Source organism: Scyliorhinus torazame, chromosome 7, assembly GCF_047496885.1.
Source record: "Scyliorhinus torazame isolate Kashiwa2021f chromosome 7, sScyTor2.1, whole genome shotgun sequence".
Classification (NCBI taxonomy): domain Eukaryota; kingdom Metazoa; phylum Chordata; class Chondrichthyes; order Carcharhiniformes; family Scyliorhinidae; genus Scyliorhinus; species Scyliorhinus torazame.
The window spans coordinates 113,285,549-113,302,977 of record NC_092713.1 but is presented as its reverse complement, the minus strand read 5'-3'; the positions used below and the strand labels follow the sequence as shown (position 1 = coordinate 113,302,977).

The 17,429-nt window shown below is 62.2% G+C and overlaps 1 protein-coding gene across 2 annotated transcripts in view; it reads left to right on the top strand.

The window, feature by feature from the left end:
• Positions 1 to 1,564: 1,564 nt before the first annotated feature.
• Positions 1,565 to 17,429, top strand: part of LOC140426469 (podocin-like) — a 96,231-nt gene continuing 80,366 nt past the window's right edge. For both annotated transcript variants that reach the window (XM_072511283.1, XM_072511282.1), the window contains exon 1: positions 1,565 to 1,940. In XM_072511283.1, the coding sequence (XP_072367384.1) occupies positions 1,598 to 1,940 (343 nt within the window). In that variant the 5' untranslated portion in view covers positions 1,565 to 1,597. The remainder of the gene's footprint in view (positions 1,941 to 17,429) is intronic.

Genomic DNA, 17,429 nt, shown 5'->3' with positions numbered 1-17,429 from the left:
TCCCAATTCCCCTTTGCTGTCCCATGCCCCGACATGACGTCTGCCACCGTCATCAAAGCCCTCAACACCATCTTCGCACTGTTCGGTTTCCCGCCTACGTCCACAGCGACCAGGGATCCTCATTGATGAGCGATGAGCTGTGCCAGTACCTGCTCAACAGGGGCATTGCCTCGAGCAGGCTGACCAGCTACAACCCCAGGAGAAACGGGCAGGTGGAGCGGGAGAATGGTTCGGTCTGGAGGGCTGTCCAACTGGCCCTATGGTCCAGAAATCTCCTGGCCTCCTGCTGACAGGAAGTCCTCCCCGACGCACTTCACTCCATTCGGTCGCTCCTGTGCACCGCGACTAACGAAACCCCCCCCCCATGAACATCTCTTTGCCTTCCCCAGGAAGTCCAACTCCGGGGTTTCGCTCCCAACATGGCTGGCAGCTCCAGGACCCGTTCTCCTCCGTAGACACGCGCGACTCCACAAGACGAACCCATTGGTTAAGAGGGTACAGCTACTCCATGCCAACCCGCAGTACGCTTATGTAGCGTACCCCGATGGCCGCCAAGTCTCCCTCAGGGACCTGGCACCAGCTGGGTCCCCCCACCCCCACCCCCCTGCCCCGGTGCCACACTCCCCTCCCCCGGCGCACCCCACGCAGCCCCCACTCCAGGACAATCCATCCTCCCCTTGCTCCCACCCGGGGATGAAGAGGATTTTGACATGCTCCCGGAGTCACTGAAGACCAAGCCGACGCCTGAGTCGCCACCAGCACTGCGGCGCTCTCGACGACAGATCAAGGCACCGGACCGCCTAAATTTGTAATATTCCCTGTGATTTTTAAAAGCAACTTGTCTGTATATAGTTCTTCACCCCCACCGCTGTACTCATTTTTAACAGGGAGTGAATGTGGTAGTCACCACTGATGTATTATACTATATATATGGGTTTTACAGTAAGGCCCCTGTACTACCAGGTATGGGGGTAGATCCCTGCCTGTTGGCTCCGCCCAGTTGGCGGAGTATAAATATGTATGCTCTCAGTACAGCAGCCATTTCGTCAGCTGCTATAGGAGGCCACACATATCTGTGTAATAAAGCCTCGATTACATTCTACTCTCGTCTCATCGTAATTGATAGTGCATCAGTCACCCCAAGGCCGTAATTGAAACCGGGCCCCTAGTTCTGCGAGGCAGCATTGCTACCCACTATGTCACCAATATATGTGCATTGTGAGATTATTTGACAATCTGATTTAATATAGTTCTCTTATGTATTTCATTTCTATATTATTCCATCTCAAGTTAACGCACAATTTAGTAACAAAGTCTAACTACCTATGATTATGCCAGTCACCCTGCCGTGTAGCAGTGCAGCATGGAGGCCCACTATCTCAGAAAGTTAACTTTAATTAAATAGATCTGGAGGATAAAGTCACTCCCTTTCACATCAGTAAAATATTTAGAAAAACACTAACCTTGGCTTTTCGTTAATCAAATATGACTCTTGGCATCTTGCCAGATAAGGGAGGAGAGATGTTAAGTATATATAGCGAGGACAACTTTAATTTGCACAGAGGGTAAACTTCCATCTAATACATCATTAAGACCAATGGAAAAGAACTCAAGGGCTTCATCTCGTTCCTCAAAGAGTTCACAAAAAAGACAAAATGATTTTTTCCCTGGGGAAAAGGGTGTACAAAACAAGAATATGAGAAGCAACAGGAAGAACTTCAGTGTGAGCAAGGGAACACCTTCCCAAATGAGAAACACAGTGACACAGGACTCAAAGAGGAAAAGAGAGAGAAAGGAAAAGATGCCAATCGGAAGCTCCCTCAGTGCTGATGATAAGGTGACGAGATACACCGTGGTGGACGTGGACCATGTAGTGAGCTCAGATGAGAGTGAGAGCGAGGAGCACATTGCCCTGAATGGAATTGAAACACGAGAGGAAGGTAAGAGGTGGTTGCAGTGTGGAGAGGAAGGGGCTGTGTGGGGGAGAGTCATTGACTGCACTTATAGGTTTCTAACCAAATTCTATTGTGTCTTTCCACTTCCCAAATAAAAGATGCTTGCCCTTTTCAATCCTTTTCACTAAAAGTCCACTCGGTTCTTGTACCAGATTGAAATTGAGAATGGTTAAACTAATGTAAATGTAGCTACTTTCAAATGGTGCAACACTGCAGCCTTCAAAGATCCACCATTTTGGGGACCATTCAACTGCTTTTTCACCAGTTAAAAAGTCACGGGGCAGGATTCTCCGAACCTCCGCCGGGCTGGAGAATCACCGAGGAGCGGTGTGAATCCTGCCCCGCTGCCCCGACGCCGGCTGCCGAATTCTCCGGCGCCAGTTTTTTGGCGGTGGTGGGAATCGTGTCGCGCTGGTCGGGGGCCGTTGGCAGTGCCCCCCCCCCCGGCGATTCTCCGCTCCGCGATGGGACGAGCGGCCGCCCGTTTTCAGCCAGTCCCGCCGGCGTGAATTGCACAAAGTTCTTACCGGCGGGACCTGGCCTGGCCCGCGATCGGGGACCACCAATCTGCGGGCGGGCCTGTGCCGTGGGGGCACTCTTTCCCTCCGCGCCGGCCGCTGTAAAGCTCCGCCATGGCCGGTGCGGAGAAGAAACCCACTGCGCCTGCGCAGGAATCACGCCAGCGGTTCTGGGATCACGCTGGCGCTCCTGCGCATGCGCTAACTCGCGGTGGCCGGTGGAGCCCTTCGGCGCTGGTTGGCGCGGCGCCAATCACTCCAGCGCCAGCCTGGCCCCCAAAGGTGCGGAGGATTCACGCCAGAGTGGTTCACGCCCCTCTTTGGCGCCGGTACAGCCCGCCCGCCGGATACCGGAGAATCCCGCCCATGTTTTCTAAAAAAAACATTTGTATCTTAATGTCTGGTTCATTAAGTTTGTTTATTTAAATTCAATTTGTCTCTTTGAGGCGGTCGAAGAGAGCCTGTTCCAATGTTTGCAAGATAAAACTTTATTCCTGAAATCTGTTCTGCCATTAAATGGCTGATCTGTGGCCTAACTCTATATACCTGCCTTTACCCTATCCCTTAGTACCTCAGGTTAACATAAATAGATCGAACTCAAATTTAAAGCTGCCAATTAATTGACCCAACATCAACTGCCATTTGCAGAGGAGTGTCCCAAATTTGTACCACCCTTTGCACGTAGTGTTTCTTAATTTTACTGCTGTCTCTAGTGTTTAAGCTATGTTTCCTGACCCTAGATTGCCCAACCAGCTGAAATACTGTCAGAACGTTTGCTCACCAACTAGGTATGAAAACTAACGTTTATTTACAACATACGGGCGAAAATCTCTGCTTTGCGTTGCCGGTAGCAGAGTTCCCGGTGAGGTGGAGAATTTTGGGACCACACGTCCTCTGCTTTACCTTCATCACCAATGTAATAACTTTGGCTTGTCAGCAAGGTATGAAACCACTATTGTTTACTTACAATATACTGGGGCAGTTTTGAGACCGCACTCTGTCAGTGAGAAAATCAGCTCAAAACCCGGAGACAATCAAAAAACACGATTCTCTCCGGCGTGATTGGGATTTGTGATTTTCACCCCCCCCCACCCCCCCTCTCTGGTGGAGTAGTGCAAATCATGCCGTAGGAGCCTGGGAACCTCGGGCTGGATTCTCCGATTCTGAGACTAAGCGCTGACGTCGGCATGGGAATGGTCGACCTTTTACAGTCGAACGAATGGTGCAAAATGTCCACCGATCCCCTGTCTGGTGGGGGTCGAGCAGGGAGGCAGCACCGAGCACCCGGCTCTAGCTGCCGATACGGCTGGAGAATTGCGGTCGCACCGTGCAACATGGCTCCGGCCTGGAGCGTACCCGGCCTGCCAAATAGTGCGCCCCTTTGGCCAGGCCCGCCACCCCCCTGACCACCCCCCACCAGTGCCCCCAGCCCTTGCCAAAGCCGCCCGTGCCCACGGTTCGGCTCCCTCCCCCCACTGTGGCAGTGCTAGACTCAGTCCGCAGCCGGCAGGCTGAGTTCCCGAAAAACAATAGCATGAGTGACCCACTCCATCGGGAACTCAGCCGGTTGGGGGAGGAGCATTGGTGGGAGGGCTCAGGTAATGTCCTGAGGCTGCCCAGGGACGCCCATACAGCGTGTGGCGTACTCCTAGAGCATGCCATTTTGGAGGGGGCGGAGCATCGCAATTGCAGCGCCGCCCCCCGATTTCGGCTCCAACATGGATTCTCCAGCCGATCGTCGAACGCGATTTCGGCGTCGGAGATCGGAGAATTCCACCCCTGATTTTAATACATTAATATGTCACTAGGAAGCACGCTGTCCAGACCTCCTCCCTCATGGAATATTCACCGAGCGCTGCCGTGATGTTGCGCCAGCATCATTTACAAACTGTCTACAGAAGCGTGAACCTGGCAGCTTCACCTCCGAGGGTGATATCGGACGTGAAGGCTCAGCCAGCCATGATGCTCTAGGGTCTTCACTGATCAGGGTGTGCCGGAGAAGGCATGGGGGAAACTGATAAGTTCAACTCGGGACCGGTGTTCAGTCTCTCAATCTAGGGGGGAGGGGTCAGCACCGACCCATCGTCAAACACGCCTGTCAATCTCCCTAACTCTCCGTGGTGTTCTATGGACCACAACAGCTTTGTTTGCTTCTGCAACATGTCCAAGATGCACTGTTCCTCAGTCTCTAACTGAGCCAATCTCTGTGATTTTAGTCGAGACAGATGTGGGGCGGGATTCTCCGACCCCCCGCCGGGTCGGAGAATCGCCGGGGGCTGGCGTGAATCCCGCCCCCGCTGGTTGCCGAATTCTCCGGCACCGGATATTCGGCGGGGGCGGGAATCGCGCCGCGCCGGTTGGCGGGCCCCCCCCCCCCCCGGCGATTCTCCGGCCCGGATGGGCCGAAGTCCCGCTGCTGGAATGCCTGTCCCGCGGGACAAGGCGGCGCGGGCAGGCTCCGGGGTCCTGGGGGGGGGGGGGGGCGCGGGCGATCTGGCCCCAGGGGGTGCCCCCACGGTGGCCTGGCCCGTGATCGGGGCCCACCAATCCGCAGGTGGGCCTGTGCCGTGGGGGCACTCTTTTCTGTCCGCCTTCGCCATGGTCTCCACCACGGCGGAGGCGGAAGAGACCCCCTCTACTGCGCATGCGCGGGGATGCCGTGAGCGGCCGCTGACGCTCCCGCGCATGCGCCGCCCGGCAAAGTCATTTCCGCACCAGCTGGCGGGGCACCAAAGGCCTTTCCCGCCAGCTGGCGGGGCGGAAATCAGTCCGGCGCAGGCCTAGCCCCTCAAGGTTAGGGCTCGGCTGCTCAAGATGCGGAGGATTCCGCACCTTTGGGGTGGCGCGATGCCGGACTGATTCGCACCATTTTTGGCGCTGGTCGGCGGACATCGCGCCGATTGCGGAGAATCCCGCCTGTGATTTTAGCTGTTCAAAGATCCTAGGCGCGATTCTCTGCTCCCGCGCCGGTTGGGAGAATCGCCTGGGTCGCCAAATCTTCCCGCGACGCCGGTCTGACGCCCTCCCGCGATTCACCCAAGCGGCGAGAACGGCCCCGTCGAGTTCTGCGCGGCACAGGCTGGAGAATCGCCCGAGACACCCAAAATGGCGATTCTCTGGCACCCCCGCTATTCTCAGGCCCGGATGGGCCGAAGTCCCGACGGCGTGACCCCAGTTCACGCCGTCGCCGTTCACACCTGCTATTTAAAGTTGTCAGCCAGTCGTGCTGGCTGACGCTGACCAGTGAGGAGGTGAGCGGACTGTTCCGCAGCTCCTGGAGACCGGGTCGGCTTCCCCGAGAAGGCTGCGGCCAACGGGGGGATGAGGGACAGTGTGTGGGTGGGAGGGGGATGAGGGAGAGTGTGCAGGTGGGAGGGGGATGAGGGAGAGTGTGCAGGTGGGAGGGGGGGTGAGGGAGAGTGTGCAGGTGGGAGGGGGATGAGGGAGAGTGTGCAGGTGGTAGGGGGGGTGAGGGAGAGTGTGCAGGTGGGAGGGGGGATGAGGGAGAGTGTGCAGGTGGGAGGGGGGATGAGGGAGAGTGTGCAGGTGGAAGGGGGGGATGAGGGAGAGTGTGCAGGTGGGAGGGGGGGTGAGGGAGAGTGTGCAGGTGGGAGGGGGTGAGGGAGAGTGTGCAGGTGGGAGGGGGATGAGGGAGAGTGTGCAGGTGGGAGGGGGGGTGAGGGAGAGTGTGCAGGTGGGAGGGGGGATGAGGGAGAGTGTGCAGGTGGGAGGGGGATGAGGGAGAGTGTGCAGGTGGGAGGGGGGATGAGGGAGAGTGTGCAGGTGGGAGGGGGGGGTGAGGGAGAGTGTGCAGGTGGGAGGGGGGGTGAGGGAGAGTGTGCAGGTGGGAGGGGTAATGAGGGAGAGTGTGCAGGTGGGAGGGGGGGTGAGGGAGAGTGTGCAGGTGGGGGGGGGGGTGAGGGAGAGTGTGCAGGTGGGAGGGGGGATGAGGGAGAGTGTGCAGGTGGGAGGGGGGATGAGGGAGAGTGTGCAGGTGGGAGGGGGGATGAGGGAGAGTGTGCAGGTGGGAGGGGGGATGAGGGAGAGTGTGCAGGTGGGAGGGGGATGAGGGGGAGTGTGCAGGTGGGAGGGGGATGAGGGAGAGTGTGCAGGTGGGAGGGGGATGAGGGAGAGTGTGCAGGTGGGGGGGTGAGAGAGAGTGTGCAGGTGGGAGGGGGGATGAGGGAGAGTGTGCAGGTGGGAGGGGGGGTGAGGGAGAGTGTGCAGGTGGGAGGGGGGATGAGGGAGAGTGTGCAGGTGGGAGGGGGGATGAGGGAGAGTGTGCAGGTGGGAGGGGGATGAGGGAGAGTGTGCAGGTGGGAGGGGGGGTGAGGGAGAGTGTGCAGGTGGGAGGGGGGGGTGAGGGAGAGTGTGCAGGTGGGAGGGGTAGTGAGGGAGAGTGTGCAGGTGGGAGGGGGGGTGAGGGAGAGTGTGCAGGTGGGGGGGGTGAGGGAGAGTGTGCAGGTGGGAGGGGGGATGAGGGAGAGTGTGCAGGTGGGAGGGGGGATGAGGGAGAGTGTGCAGGTGGGAGGGGGGGTGAGGGAGAGTGTGCAGGTCGGAGGGGGGATGAGGGAGAGTGTGCAGGTGGGAGGGGGATGAGGGAGAGTGTGCAGGTGGGAGGGGGATGAGGGAGAGTGTGCAGGTGGAAGGGGGGGATGAGGGACAGTGTGCAGGTGGGAGGGGGGATGAGGGAGAGTGTGCAGGTGGGAGGGGGATGAGGGAGAGTGTGCAGGTGGGAGGGGGGGTGAGGGAGAGTGTGCAGGTGGGAGGGGGGATGAGGGAGAGTGTGCAGGTGGGAGGGGGATGAGGGAGAGTGTGCAGGTGGGAGGGGGGATGAGGGAGAGTGTGCAGGTGGGAGGGGGATGAGGGGGAGTGTGCAGGTGGGAGGGGGATGAGGGAGAGTGTGCAGGTGGGAGGGGGGGTGAGGGAGAGTGTGCAGGTGGGAGGGGGGATGAGGGAGAGTGTGCAGGTGGGAGGGGGGATGAGGGAGAGTGTGCAGGTGGGAGGGGGGATGAGGGAGAGTGTGCAGGTGGGAGGGGGGGTGAGGGAGAGTGTGCAGGTGGGAGGGGGGGGTGAGGGAGAGTGTGCAGGTGGGAGGGGTAATGAGGGAGAGTGTGCAGGTGGGAGGGGGGGTGAGGGAGAGTGTGCAGGTGGGGGGGGGGGTGAGGGAGAGTGTGCAGGTGGGAGGGGGGATGAGGGAGAGTGTGCAGGTGGGAGGGGGGATGAGGGAGAGTGTGCAGGTGGGAGGGGGGATGAGGGAGAGTGTGCAGGTGGGAGGGGGGATGAGGGAGAGTGTGCAGGTGGGAGGGGGGTGAGGGAGAGTGTGCAGTTGGGAGGGGGGGTGAGGGAGAGTGTGCAGGTGGGAGGGGGGGTGAGGGAGAGTGTGCAGGTGGGAGAGGGGGAATGAGGGAGCGGCGTGCAGGTGGGAGGGGAGTTGAGGGAGAGTGTGCAGGTGGGAGGGGGGATGAGGGAGAGTGTGCAGGTGGGAGGGGGATGAGGGGGAGTGTGCAGGTGGGAGGGGGATGAGGGAGAGTGTGCAGGTGGGAGGGGGATGAGGGAGAGTGTGCAGGTGGGGGGTGAGAGAGAGTGTGCAGGTGGGAGGGGGGATGAGGGAGAGTGTGCAGGTGGGAGGGGGGGTGAGGGAGAGTGTGCAGGTGGGAGGGGGGATGAGGGAGAGTGTGCAGGTGGGAGGGGGGATGAGGGAGAGTGTGCAGGTGGGTGGGGGGATGAGGGAGAGTGTGCAGGTGGGAGGGGGGGTGAGGGAGAGTGTGCAGGTGGGAGGGGGGGGTGAGGGAGAGTGTGCAGGTGGGAGGGGTAATGAGGGAGAGTGTGCAGGTGGGAGGGGGGGTGAGGGAGAGTGTGCAGGTGGGGGGGGGGGTGAGGGAGAGTGTGCAGGTGGGAGGGGGGATGAGGGAGAGTGTGCAGGTGGGAGGGGGGATGAGGGAGAGTGTGCAGGTGGGAGGGGGGGTGAGGGAGAGTGTGCAGGTCGGAGGGGGGATGAGGGAGAGTGTGCAGGTGGGAGGGGGGGTGAGGGAGAGTGTGCAGGTGGGGGGGTGAGGGAGAGTGTGCAGGTGGGAGGGGGGATGAGGGAGAGTGTGCAGGTGGGAGGGGTGAGGGAGAGTGTGCAGGTGGGGGGGGTGAGGGAGAGTGTGCAGGTGGGAGGGGGGATGAGGGAGAGTGTGCAGGTGGGAGGGGGGATGAGGGAGAGTGTGCAGGTGGGAGGGGGATGAGGGAGAGTGTGCAGGTGGGAGGGGGGTGAGGGAGATTGTGCAGGTGGGGGGGTGAGGGAGAGTGTGCAGGTGGGAGGGGGGGGGAATGAGGGAGAGTGTGCAGGTGGGAGGGGGGTGAGGGTGAGTGTGCAGGTGGGAGGGGGGTGAGGGAGAGTGTGCAGGTGGGAGGGGGGGTGAGGGAGTGTGTGCAGGTGGGAGGGGGGGTGAGGGAGAGTGTGCAGGTGGGAGGAGGGTGAGGGAGATTGTGCAGGTGGGGGGGTGAGGGAGAGTGTGCAGGTGGGAGGGGGGGAATGAGGGAGAGTGTGCAGGTGGGAGGGGGGATGAGGGAGAGTGTGCAGGAGGGAGGGGGGATGAGGGAGAGTGTGCAGGTGGGAGGGGGGGTGAGGGAGAGTGTGCAGGTGGGAGGGGGGACGAGGGAGAGTGTGCAGGTGGGAGGGGGATGAGGGGGAGTGTGCAGGTGGGAGGGGGATGAGGGAGAGTGTGCAGGTGGGAGGGGGATGAGGGAGAGTGTGCAGGTGGGGGGTGAGAGAGAGTGTGCAGGTGGGAGGGGGGATGAGGGAGAGTGTGCAGGTGGGAGGGGGGGTGAGGGAGAGTGTGCAGGTGGGAGGGGGGATGAGGGAGAGTGTGCAGGTGGGAGGGGGGATGAGGGAGAGTGTGCAGGTGGGAGGGGGGATGAGGGAGAGTGTGCAGGTGGGAGGGGGGGTGAGGGAGAGTGTGCAGGTGGGAGGGGGGGTGAGGGAGAGTGTGCAGGTGGGAGGGGTAATGAGGGAGAGTGTGCAGGTGGGAGGGGGGGTGAGGGAGAGTGTGCAGGTGGGGGGGGGGTGAGGGAGAGTGTGCAGGTGGGAGGGGGGATGAGGGAGAGTGTGCAGGTGGGAGGGGGGATGAGGGAGAGTGTGCAGGTGGGAGGGGGGGTGAGGGAGAGTGTGCAGGTCGGAGGGGGGATGAGGGAGAGTGTGCAGGTGGGAGGGGGGGTGAGGGAGAGTGTGCAGGTGGGGGGGTGAGGGAGAGTGTGCAGGTGGGAGGGGGGATGAGGGAGAGTGTGCAGGTGGGAGGGGTGAGGGAGAGTGTGCAGGTGGGGGGGGTGAGGGAGAGTGTGCAGGTGGGAGGGGGGATGAGGGAGAGTGTGCAGGTGGGAGGGGGGATGAGGGAGAGTGTGCAGGTGGGAGGGGGATGAGGGAGAGTGTGCAGGTGGGAGGGGGGTGAGGGAGATTGTGCAGGTGGGGGGGTGAGGGAGAGTGTGCAGGTGGGAGGGGGGGGGAATGAGGGAGAGTGTGCAGGTGGGAGGGGGGTGAGGGAGAGTGTGCAGGTGGGAGGGGGGGTGAGGGAGAGTGTGCAGGTGGGAGGGGGGGTGAGGGAGAGTGTGCAGGTGGGAGGAGGGGTGAGGGAGATTGTGCAGGTGGGGGGGGGTGAGGGAGAGTGTGCAGGTGGGAGGGGGGGAATGAGGGAGAGTGTGCAGGTGGGAGGGGGGTGAGGGAGAGTGTGCAGGTGGGAGGGGGGGTGAGGGAGAGTGTGCAGGTGGGAGGGGGGGTGAGGGAGAGTGTGCAGGTGGGAGGGGGGGTGAGGGAGATTGTGCAGGTGGGGGGGGTGAGGGAGAGTGTGCAGGTGGGAGGGGGGGAATGAGGGAGAGTGTGCAGGTGGGAGGGGGGATGAGGGAGAGTGTGCAGGAGGGAGGGGGGATGAGGGAGAGTGTGCAGGTGGGAGGGGGGGTGAGGGAGAGTGTGCAGGTGGGAGGGGGGATGAGGGAGAGTGTGCAGGTGGGAGGGGGGTGAGGGAGAGTGTGCAGTTGGGAGGGGTGATGAGGGAGAGTGTGCAGGTGGGAGGGGGGATGACGGAGAGTGTGCAGGTGGGAGGGGGGATGAGGGAGAGTGTGCAGGTGGGAGGGGGGATGAGGGAGAGAGTGCAGGTGGGAGGGGGATGAGGGGGAGTGTGCAGGTGGGAGGGGGATGAGGGAGAGTGTGCAGGTGGGAGGGGGATGAGGGAGAGTGTGCAGGTGGGGGGGGGGTGAGAGAGAGTGTGCAGGAGGGGGGGGGGTGTGAGGGAGAGGGTGCAGGTGGGAGGGGGGTGATGGAGAGTGTGCAGGTGGGAAGGGGGGTGAGGGAGAGTGTGCAGGTGGGAGGGGGGTGAGGGAGAGTGTGCAGGTGGGAGGGGGGGTGAGGGAGAGTGTGCAGGTGGGAGGGGGGATGAGGGAGAGTGTGCAGGTGGGGGGGATGAGGGAGAGTGTGCAGGTGGGAGGGGGGATGAGGGAGAGTGTGCAGGTGGGAGGGGGGTGAGGGAGAGTGTGCAGGTGGGAGGGGGTGTGAGGGAGAGTGTGCAGGTGGGAGGGGGGATGAGGGAGAGTGTGCAGGTGGGAGGGGGGATGAGGGAGAGTGTGCAGGTGGGGGGGGTGAGGGAGAGTGTGCAGGTGGGAGGGGGGATGAGGGGGAGTGTGCAGGTGGGAGGGGGTGAGAGAGTGTGTGCAGGTGGGAGGGGGGATGAGGGAGAGTGTGCAGGTGGGAGGGGGTTGAGGGAGAGTGTGCATGTGGGGGGGGGAGGGAGAGTGTGCAGGTGGGGGGGGATGAGGGACAGTGTGCAGGTGGGAGGGGGGATGAGGGAGAGTGTGCAGGTGGGAGGGGGGATGAGGGAGAGTGTGCAGGTGGGAGGGGGATGAGGGAGAGTGTGCAGGTGGGAGGGGGGATGAGGGAGAGTGTGCAGGTGGGAGGGGGGGATGAGGGAGAGTGTGCAGGTGGGAGGGGGGATGAGGGAGAGTGTGCAGGTGGGAGGGGGGATGAGGGAGAGTGTGCAGGTGGGAGGGGGGGTGAGGGAGAGTGTGCAGGTGGGAGGGGGGGTGAGGGAGAGTGTGCAGGTGGGAGGGGGGGTGTGGGAGAGTGTGCAGGTGGGAGGGGGGGTGAGGGAGAGTGTGCAGGTGGGAGGGGGGGTGAGGGAGAGTGTGCAGGTGGGAGGGGGGATGCGGGACAGTGTGCAGGTGGGAGGGGGGATGCGGGAGAGTGTGCAGGTGGGAGGGGGGATGAGGGAGAGTGTGCAGGTGGGAGGGGGGTGAGGGAGAGTGTGCAGGTGGGAGGGGGGATGCGGGACAGTGTGCAGGTGGGAGGGGGTGAGGGAGAGTGTGCAGGTGGGAGGGGGGATGAGGAAGAGTGTGCAGGTGGGATGAGGGAGAGTGTGCAGGTGGGAGGGGGGGATGAGGAAGAGTGTGCAGGTGGGAGGGGATGAGGGACAGTGTGCAGGTGGGAGGGGGATGAGGGAGAGTGTGCAGGTGGGAGGGGGATGAGGGGGAGTGTGCAGGTGGGAGGGGGATGAGGGAGAGTGTGCAGGTGGGAAGGGGATGAGGGAGAGTGTGCAGGTGGGGGGGGTGAGAGAGAGTGTGCAGGAGGGAGGGGGTGTGAGGGAGAGTGTGCAGGTGGGAGGGGGGATGAGGGAGAGTGTGCAGGTGGGAGGGATGATGAGGGAGAGTGTGCAGGTGGGAGGGGGGATGACGGAGAGTGTGCAGGTGGGAGGGGGGGTGAGGGAGAGTGTGCAGGTGGGAGGGGGGGTGAGGGAGAGTGTGCAGGTGGGAGTGGTAATGAGGGAGAGTGTGCAAGTGGGAGGGGGGGTGAGGGAGAGTGTGCAGGTGGGGGGGGGTGAGGGAGAGTGTGCAGGTGGGAGGGGGGATGAGGGAGAGTGTGCAGGTGGGAGGGGGGGTGAGGGAGAGTGTGCAGGTGGGGGGGGTGAGGGAGAGTGTGCAGGTGGGAGGGGGGATGAGGGAGAGTGTGCAGGTGGGAGGGGGGATGAGGGAGAGTGTGCAGGTGGGAGGGGGGGTGAGGGAGAGTGTGCAGGTGGGAGGGGGGATGAGGGAGAGTGTGCAGGTGGGAGGGGGGTGAGGGAGATTGTGCAGGTGGGGGGGGTGAGGGAGAGTGTGCAGGTGGGAGGGGGGGAATGAGGGAGAGTGTGCAGGTGGGAGGGGGGATGAGGGAGAGTGTGCAGGAGGGAGGGGGATGAGGGAGAGTGTGCAGGTGGGAGGGGGGTGAGGGAGAGTGTGCAGGTGGGAGGGGGGTGAGGGAGAGTGTGCAGGTGGGAGGGGGGGTGAGGGAGAGTGTGCAGGTGGGAGGGGGGGTGAGGGAGAGTGTGCAGGTGGGGGGGGTGAGGGAGAGTGTGCAGGTGGGAGGGGGATGAGGGAGAGTGTGCAGGTGGGAGGGGGGGTGAGGGAGAGTGTGCAGGTGGGAGGGGGGATGAGGGAGAGTGTGCAGGTGGGAGGGGGGGTGAGGGAGAGTGTGCAGGTGGGAGGGGGATGAGGGAGAGTGTGCAGGTGGGAGGGGTAATGAGGGAGAGTGTGCAGGTGGGAGGGGGGGTGAGGGAGAGTGTGCAGGTGGGGGGGGTGAGGGAGAGTGTGCAGGTGGGAGGGGGGATGAGGGAGAGTGTGCAGGTGGGAGGGGGGGTGAGGGAGAGTGTGCAGGTGGGAGGGGGGATGAGGGAGAGTGTGCAGGTGGGAGGGGGGGTGAGGGAGAGTGTGCAGGTGGGGGGGGTGAGGGAGAGTGTGCAGGTGGGAGGGGGGATGAGGGAGAGTGTGCAGGTGGGAGGGGGGGTGAGGGAGAGTGTGCAGGTGGGAGGGGGTGAGGGAGAGTGTGCAGGTGGGAGGGGGTGAGGGAGAGTGTGCAGGTGGGAGGGGGGATGAGGGAGAGTGTGCAGGTGGGAGGGGGGGTGAGGGAGAGTGTGCAGGTGGGAGGGGGGATGAGGGAGAGTGTGCAGGTGGGAGGGGGGTGAGGGAGAGTGTGCAGGTGGGAGGGGGTGAGGGAGAGTGTGCAGGTGGGAGGGGGGATGAGGGAGAGTGTGCAGGTGGGAGGGGGTGAGCGAGAGTGTGCAGGTGGGAGGGGGGTGAGGGAGAGTGTGCAGGTGGGAGGGGGTGAGGGAGAGTGTGGATGGTATCGTCCATCCGCGGATGCAACATGTCAGCCGCCCTGATATGGCAGGACGGTGACGAGGACACAGCCGCAGCGTGTGGCTGATGGGCACAGGCGAGTGGCACACTGGTGAGCAGTACGGTGTGAACTGACCGTTGGACGCAGACAGTGACCAGGTGTTAGGCTGGGTGCGTATCTGCAGCGCGTCCATCCCACCGGGGCACACAGGTAACCCATGCAACCCGGCTGGCGAGGTGTGGAAGAACCTCCGTGTAACATGTCGTTTCTCTGCCCCCCCACCACCCTCCTGCAGGTCACCATGTATGCCAACCAGACAGCGATGTTCACTGCCGTGGTTGGAGCCGCAGCTCTGGAGTTTGCCATCCGGCAGCGTAGAGTCAGACGGCCCACAGTGGCTGTAGATGCAGCGGTTGCCGGTGCAGCAGAGGGGATGGCCGCGGAGTGGCCCGTCATCGCCGCGCAGGCCGCAGGCGCTCAGGACCCGAATGTACAGGGGGATGCCGAGGGGAACATTGACCGCCAGACGGCGAGGAATGCAGAGGAAGTGCTTGGGGGAGAGCAGGACGGGGAGGAGGAGGTGGAGCAGGTGGAGCAGGAGGATCCACTGATGGTGGTGCCAGGGCGCCACAGGCGTCCAGCAAGGCCGAGGGTGTACCGTGACAGAATGTCGTTCGAGGCCCTACCGGACATCACATGCAGGAAGAGACTAAGGTTCAGCAGGGAGACGGTCGCACATATATGCCAGCTCGTGGCGCACCTCGCACCACTTGGAACTGGTGGAGGACACGCGATACCAGTCTCCGTCAAGGTGACGGTGGCCCTAAACCTTTATGCGACCGGTTCCTTCCTGGCGCCGAGCGGGGACCTCTCCGGGATATCACAGGCATCGGTCCACAGGTGCATCAGGGCCGTCACCGATGCCTTGTACGCCATCGCGGACAGGTACATAAAATTCCCCGAGGACCGAGCACAGCAGGAAGCACGGGCACGTGGATTCGCCAAGGTGGCCGGGATACCGATGGTCCAGGGTGTCATCGATGGTGTGCACGTCCCCATGCGCCCACCTGCAGACAACAGGGACGTGTTCATGAACAGAAAGTGCACATACTCCATGAACATTCAGGTGGTGTGCGACCCCCACATGAAGATCATGCACGTGTGTGCAAAGTATTGTCTTTTCCAGTCAATATTTGGAAAGTTAAAGTCTCCCATAATAACTACCCTGTTACTTTCGCTCTTATCCAGAATCATCTTCGCCATCCTTTCCTCTACATCCCTAGAACTATTAGGAGGCCTTTAAAAAACTCGCGATGTTCGATGGATGCCCCCCCCCCGGCTGAGTGGTTGGTTGCTGGGCGACAAGGGCTATCCGTTGAGGTCATGGCTGCTGACGCCAATACGGAGGCCTCAGACCAACACGGAGAGCCTATACAACGAGGCCCATGCAGCAACCAGGGGTGTGGTGGAGCGGTGCTTCGGCCTGCTGAAGATGCGATTCGGATGCTTGGACCGATCCGGAGGGGCCCTGCAGTACCGGCCCGACAGGGTCGGTCGCATGGTTGTGGTCTGCTGTGCGATGCTCAACATAGCCATGCAGAGGGGAGATGACCTGCTGGAGGAGTCGGAGGGAGGACCCGACGGCAACGGAGCTAACGCAAATGAGGGGGATGGGGAAGAGGAGGATGCGGAGGAGGAGGATGGTGGCGCGCATCAGGGTGGGGGAGGGGTGCAGGATACAGACACTGCCCGGGTGCTGGTTACGTCCAGGAGGCTGCACGACGGCACCACCGCAGACAGCGGGCATGCGACGCGTTGGTGGCCGCACGGTTCACGCACTGTGGGGGTGGGATTCGCTGAACACTGCCACTTGCACCGTCACTCCTGCACACGGGCACCACACAGCACCCACCACACACCCCCGCACCGCGTTCACGGCACCAATTCCACATCACCGTACCACTGCGGCACTACGGGATTGCACAACACTGATGATTGGGTAAGCGGGTGTGATCAGTGCCATGTTGAATGATGACGGCCCGCTCTGCGATGAGCTGTGTGCTCAGATTTGCCAGCCGAGGTCTGACTCATGGCTATAGCTGAACCATGAACTCGGGTGGTCAGAGCCTTCGCGACGGACATTTCACCACATGCCCGTGTGGGGTGGCTGGCGTCGGTGTGCCGATGACAACGGTGTCCGATTATGGGAGGCAGGGGGGAAAGGGTCAGCACATCCGGAACAGGCCTTGAACCGCTCATATACCACTACGCCACTCGGGCACCCTCACGAGCCCCCTGGCACCGGACATAGCACAGAGTCTTACAAGTCAAATTCAACAGTGAGTTTATTCGTGTGGTTAACATAGGGGCCCTACCCACTGCAACTAAACTGTGCCCTGCACCCGTGCCAACTTCTTACGTGCCTAACGTCTTTGCCTTACGGGTCCTACCACTACGCCTAGGTGTGTTCCCAGATGGTACAGCAGGAGTGGAGGTGGACTGCTGAGAATCACGGCCTTCGACATGGCTCCCCGTCGGCACATGTTTCCTGGGGCGGCCCGGCTTCGATGGGCCAGGCTGCTCGACGGGCGTGCTGGATGGCGTTGTGCCACCCTGACCTGCCCGCTGCCCACCAGATGCGCCAGGGATGGAACGGGGGGAGGCCGAGTGTACCGGGTCGTCCCTTGATGGAGCTACCGGGACGGGCCCCAGAACCTCCTCCTCCCTCGGGGAGCCCGGTGGCCCCCGGGCCTCACTGTGGGACGGAGATTCGATCGGAGACATGCCCCGCCGCACCACCGACACCTGGCGCTGCCAGTCCTGGAGGCCTGCAGCGGTATCGACCACGGTCCAAATGTTCGCCGAGACGGAGCCCAGGGAGTGCGACATTCCTGCCAAGGACTGTGCGATCTCGACCTGTGACTGCGCCACGCCATCCATCACGTGCGCCAGATGGTCTATGCTCTCCGAGACTGACTGCTGGGACTGTGCCATCGCTTGCTGGGACCGGGCCATGGCATGGTGAGACTCGGCCAGGGCCCCGAGAACGGCGGCAATGTCCTGTTGGCTCTGCGCATGGCTACCTGTGAGAGGGCAGCCCGCTCCTGGGCCATGGATGACGCGTGCACGTGAAGCCCAACGCCTTGCAGAACCTGACCCGTGGCCAAACCCCTTTCACCCATTGCCTCCACCGCGGACGCCACCCGTGCGGTGTCGGCCTGGGTGGCTGCGATGAGCGGCACCACTCTCTGCTCCTGGACGCGGATGGACTCCTCCAACTGCGTGTGCAGGTCCTGGAAGATGGCCCTCATCCCGTTACTCAGTCCCTGGGTATCCACATGCATTGGTTGTCCGGGTGGGTCAATTACATCCAGGAACCCGGGAACCGTCTGGGTGGCAGCTGTTTGCTGGGCCTGGGCTGCCCTCCGACCGTCCAGCCCCTCGGCTGCTCCAAACTCCACCTGCTGTACCGGCTCGGCTGTGGGATGCGCACCAGACCGTGACCCGGGAGCCTCATCACTTATATGCCGAACCGAGGTGAGTGTCTCTGTGATGGTGTATGGTGTGGGAGACAGCAGTGCCGCAAGCTCAAATTCATCGTCCGTCAAGAAGTCTGGTGTGTATGGTCCCCCTCATGGCCCGGCGCAAGCTCCATGCCGGCCATGTCGTCTTGACCTCCAGTTCGATCCAGCGGGTGTGTGGCCGTGATGTGGGTTTCGGCATTACTGTCCACCCTGTGCCCCTGACTAATGTCTGTCCCGGAGGTCTCAGCGTCCCGGTCCTGTGTCCCAGACTGTGAGGTCTGCCCTCCTGTCTGACTAACTGCCAGCCTCTGGC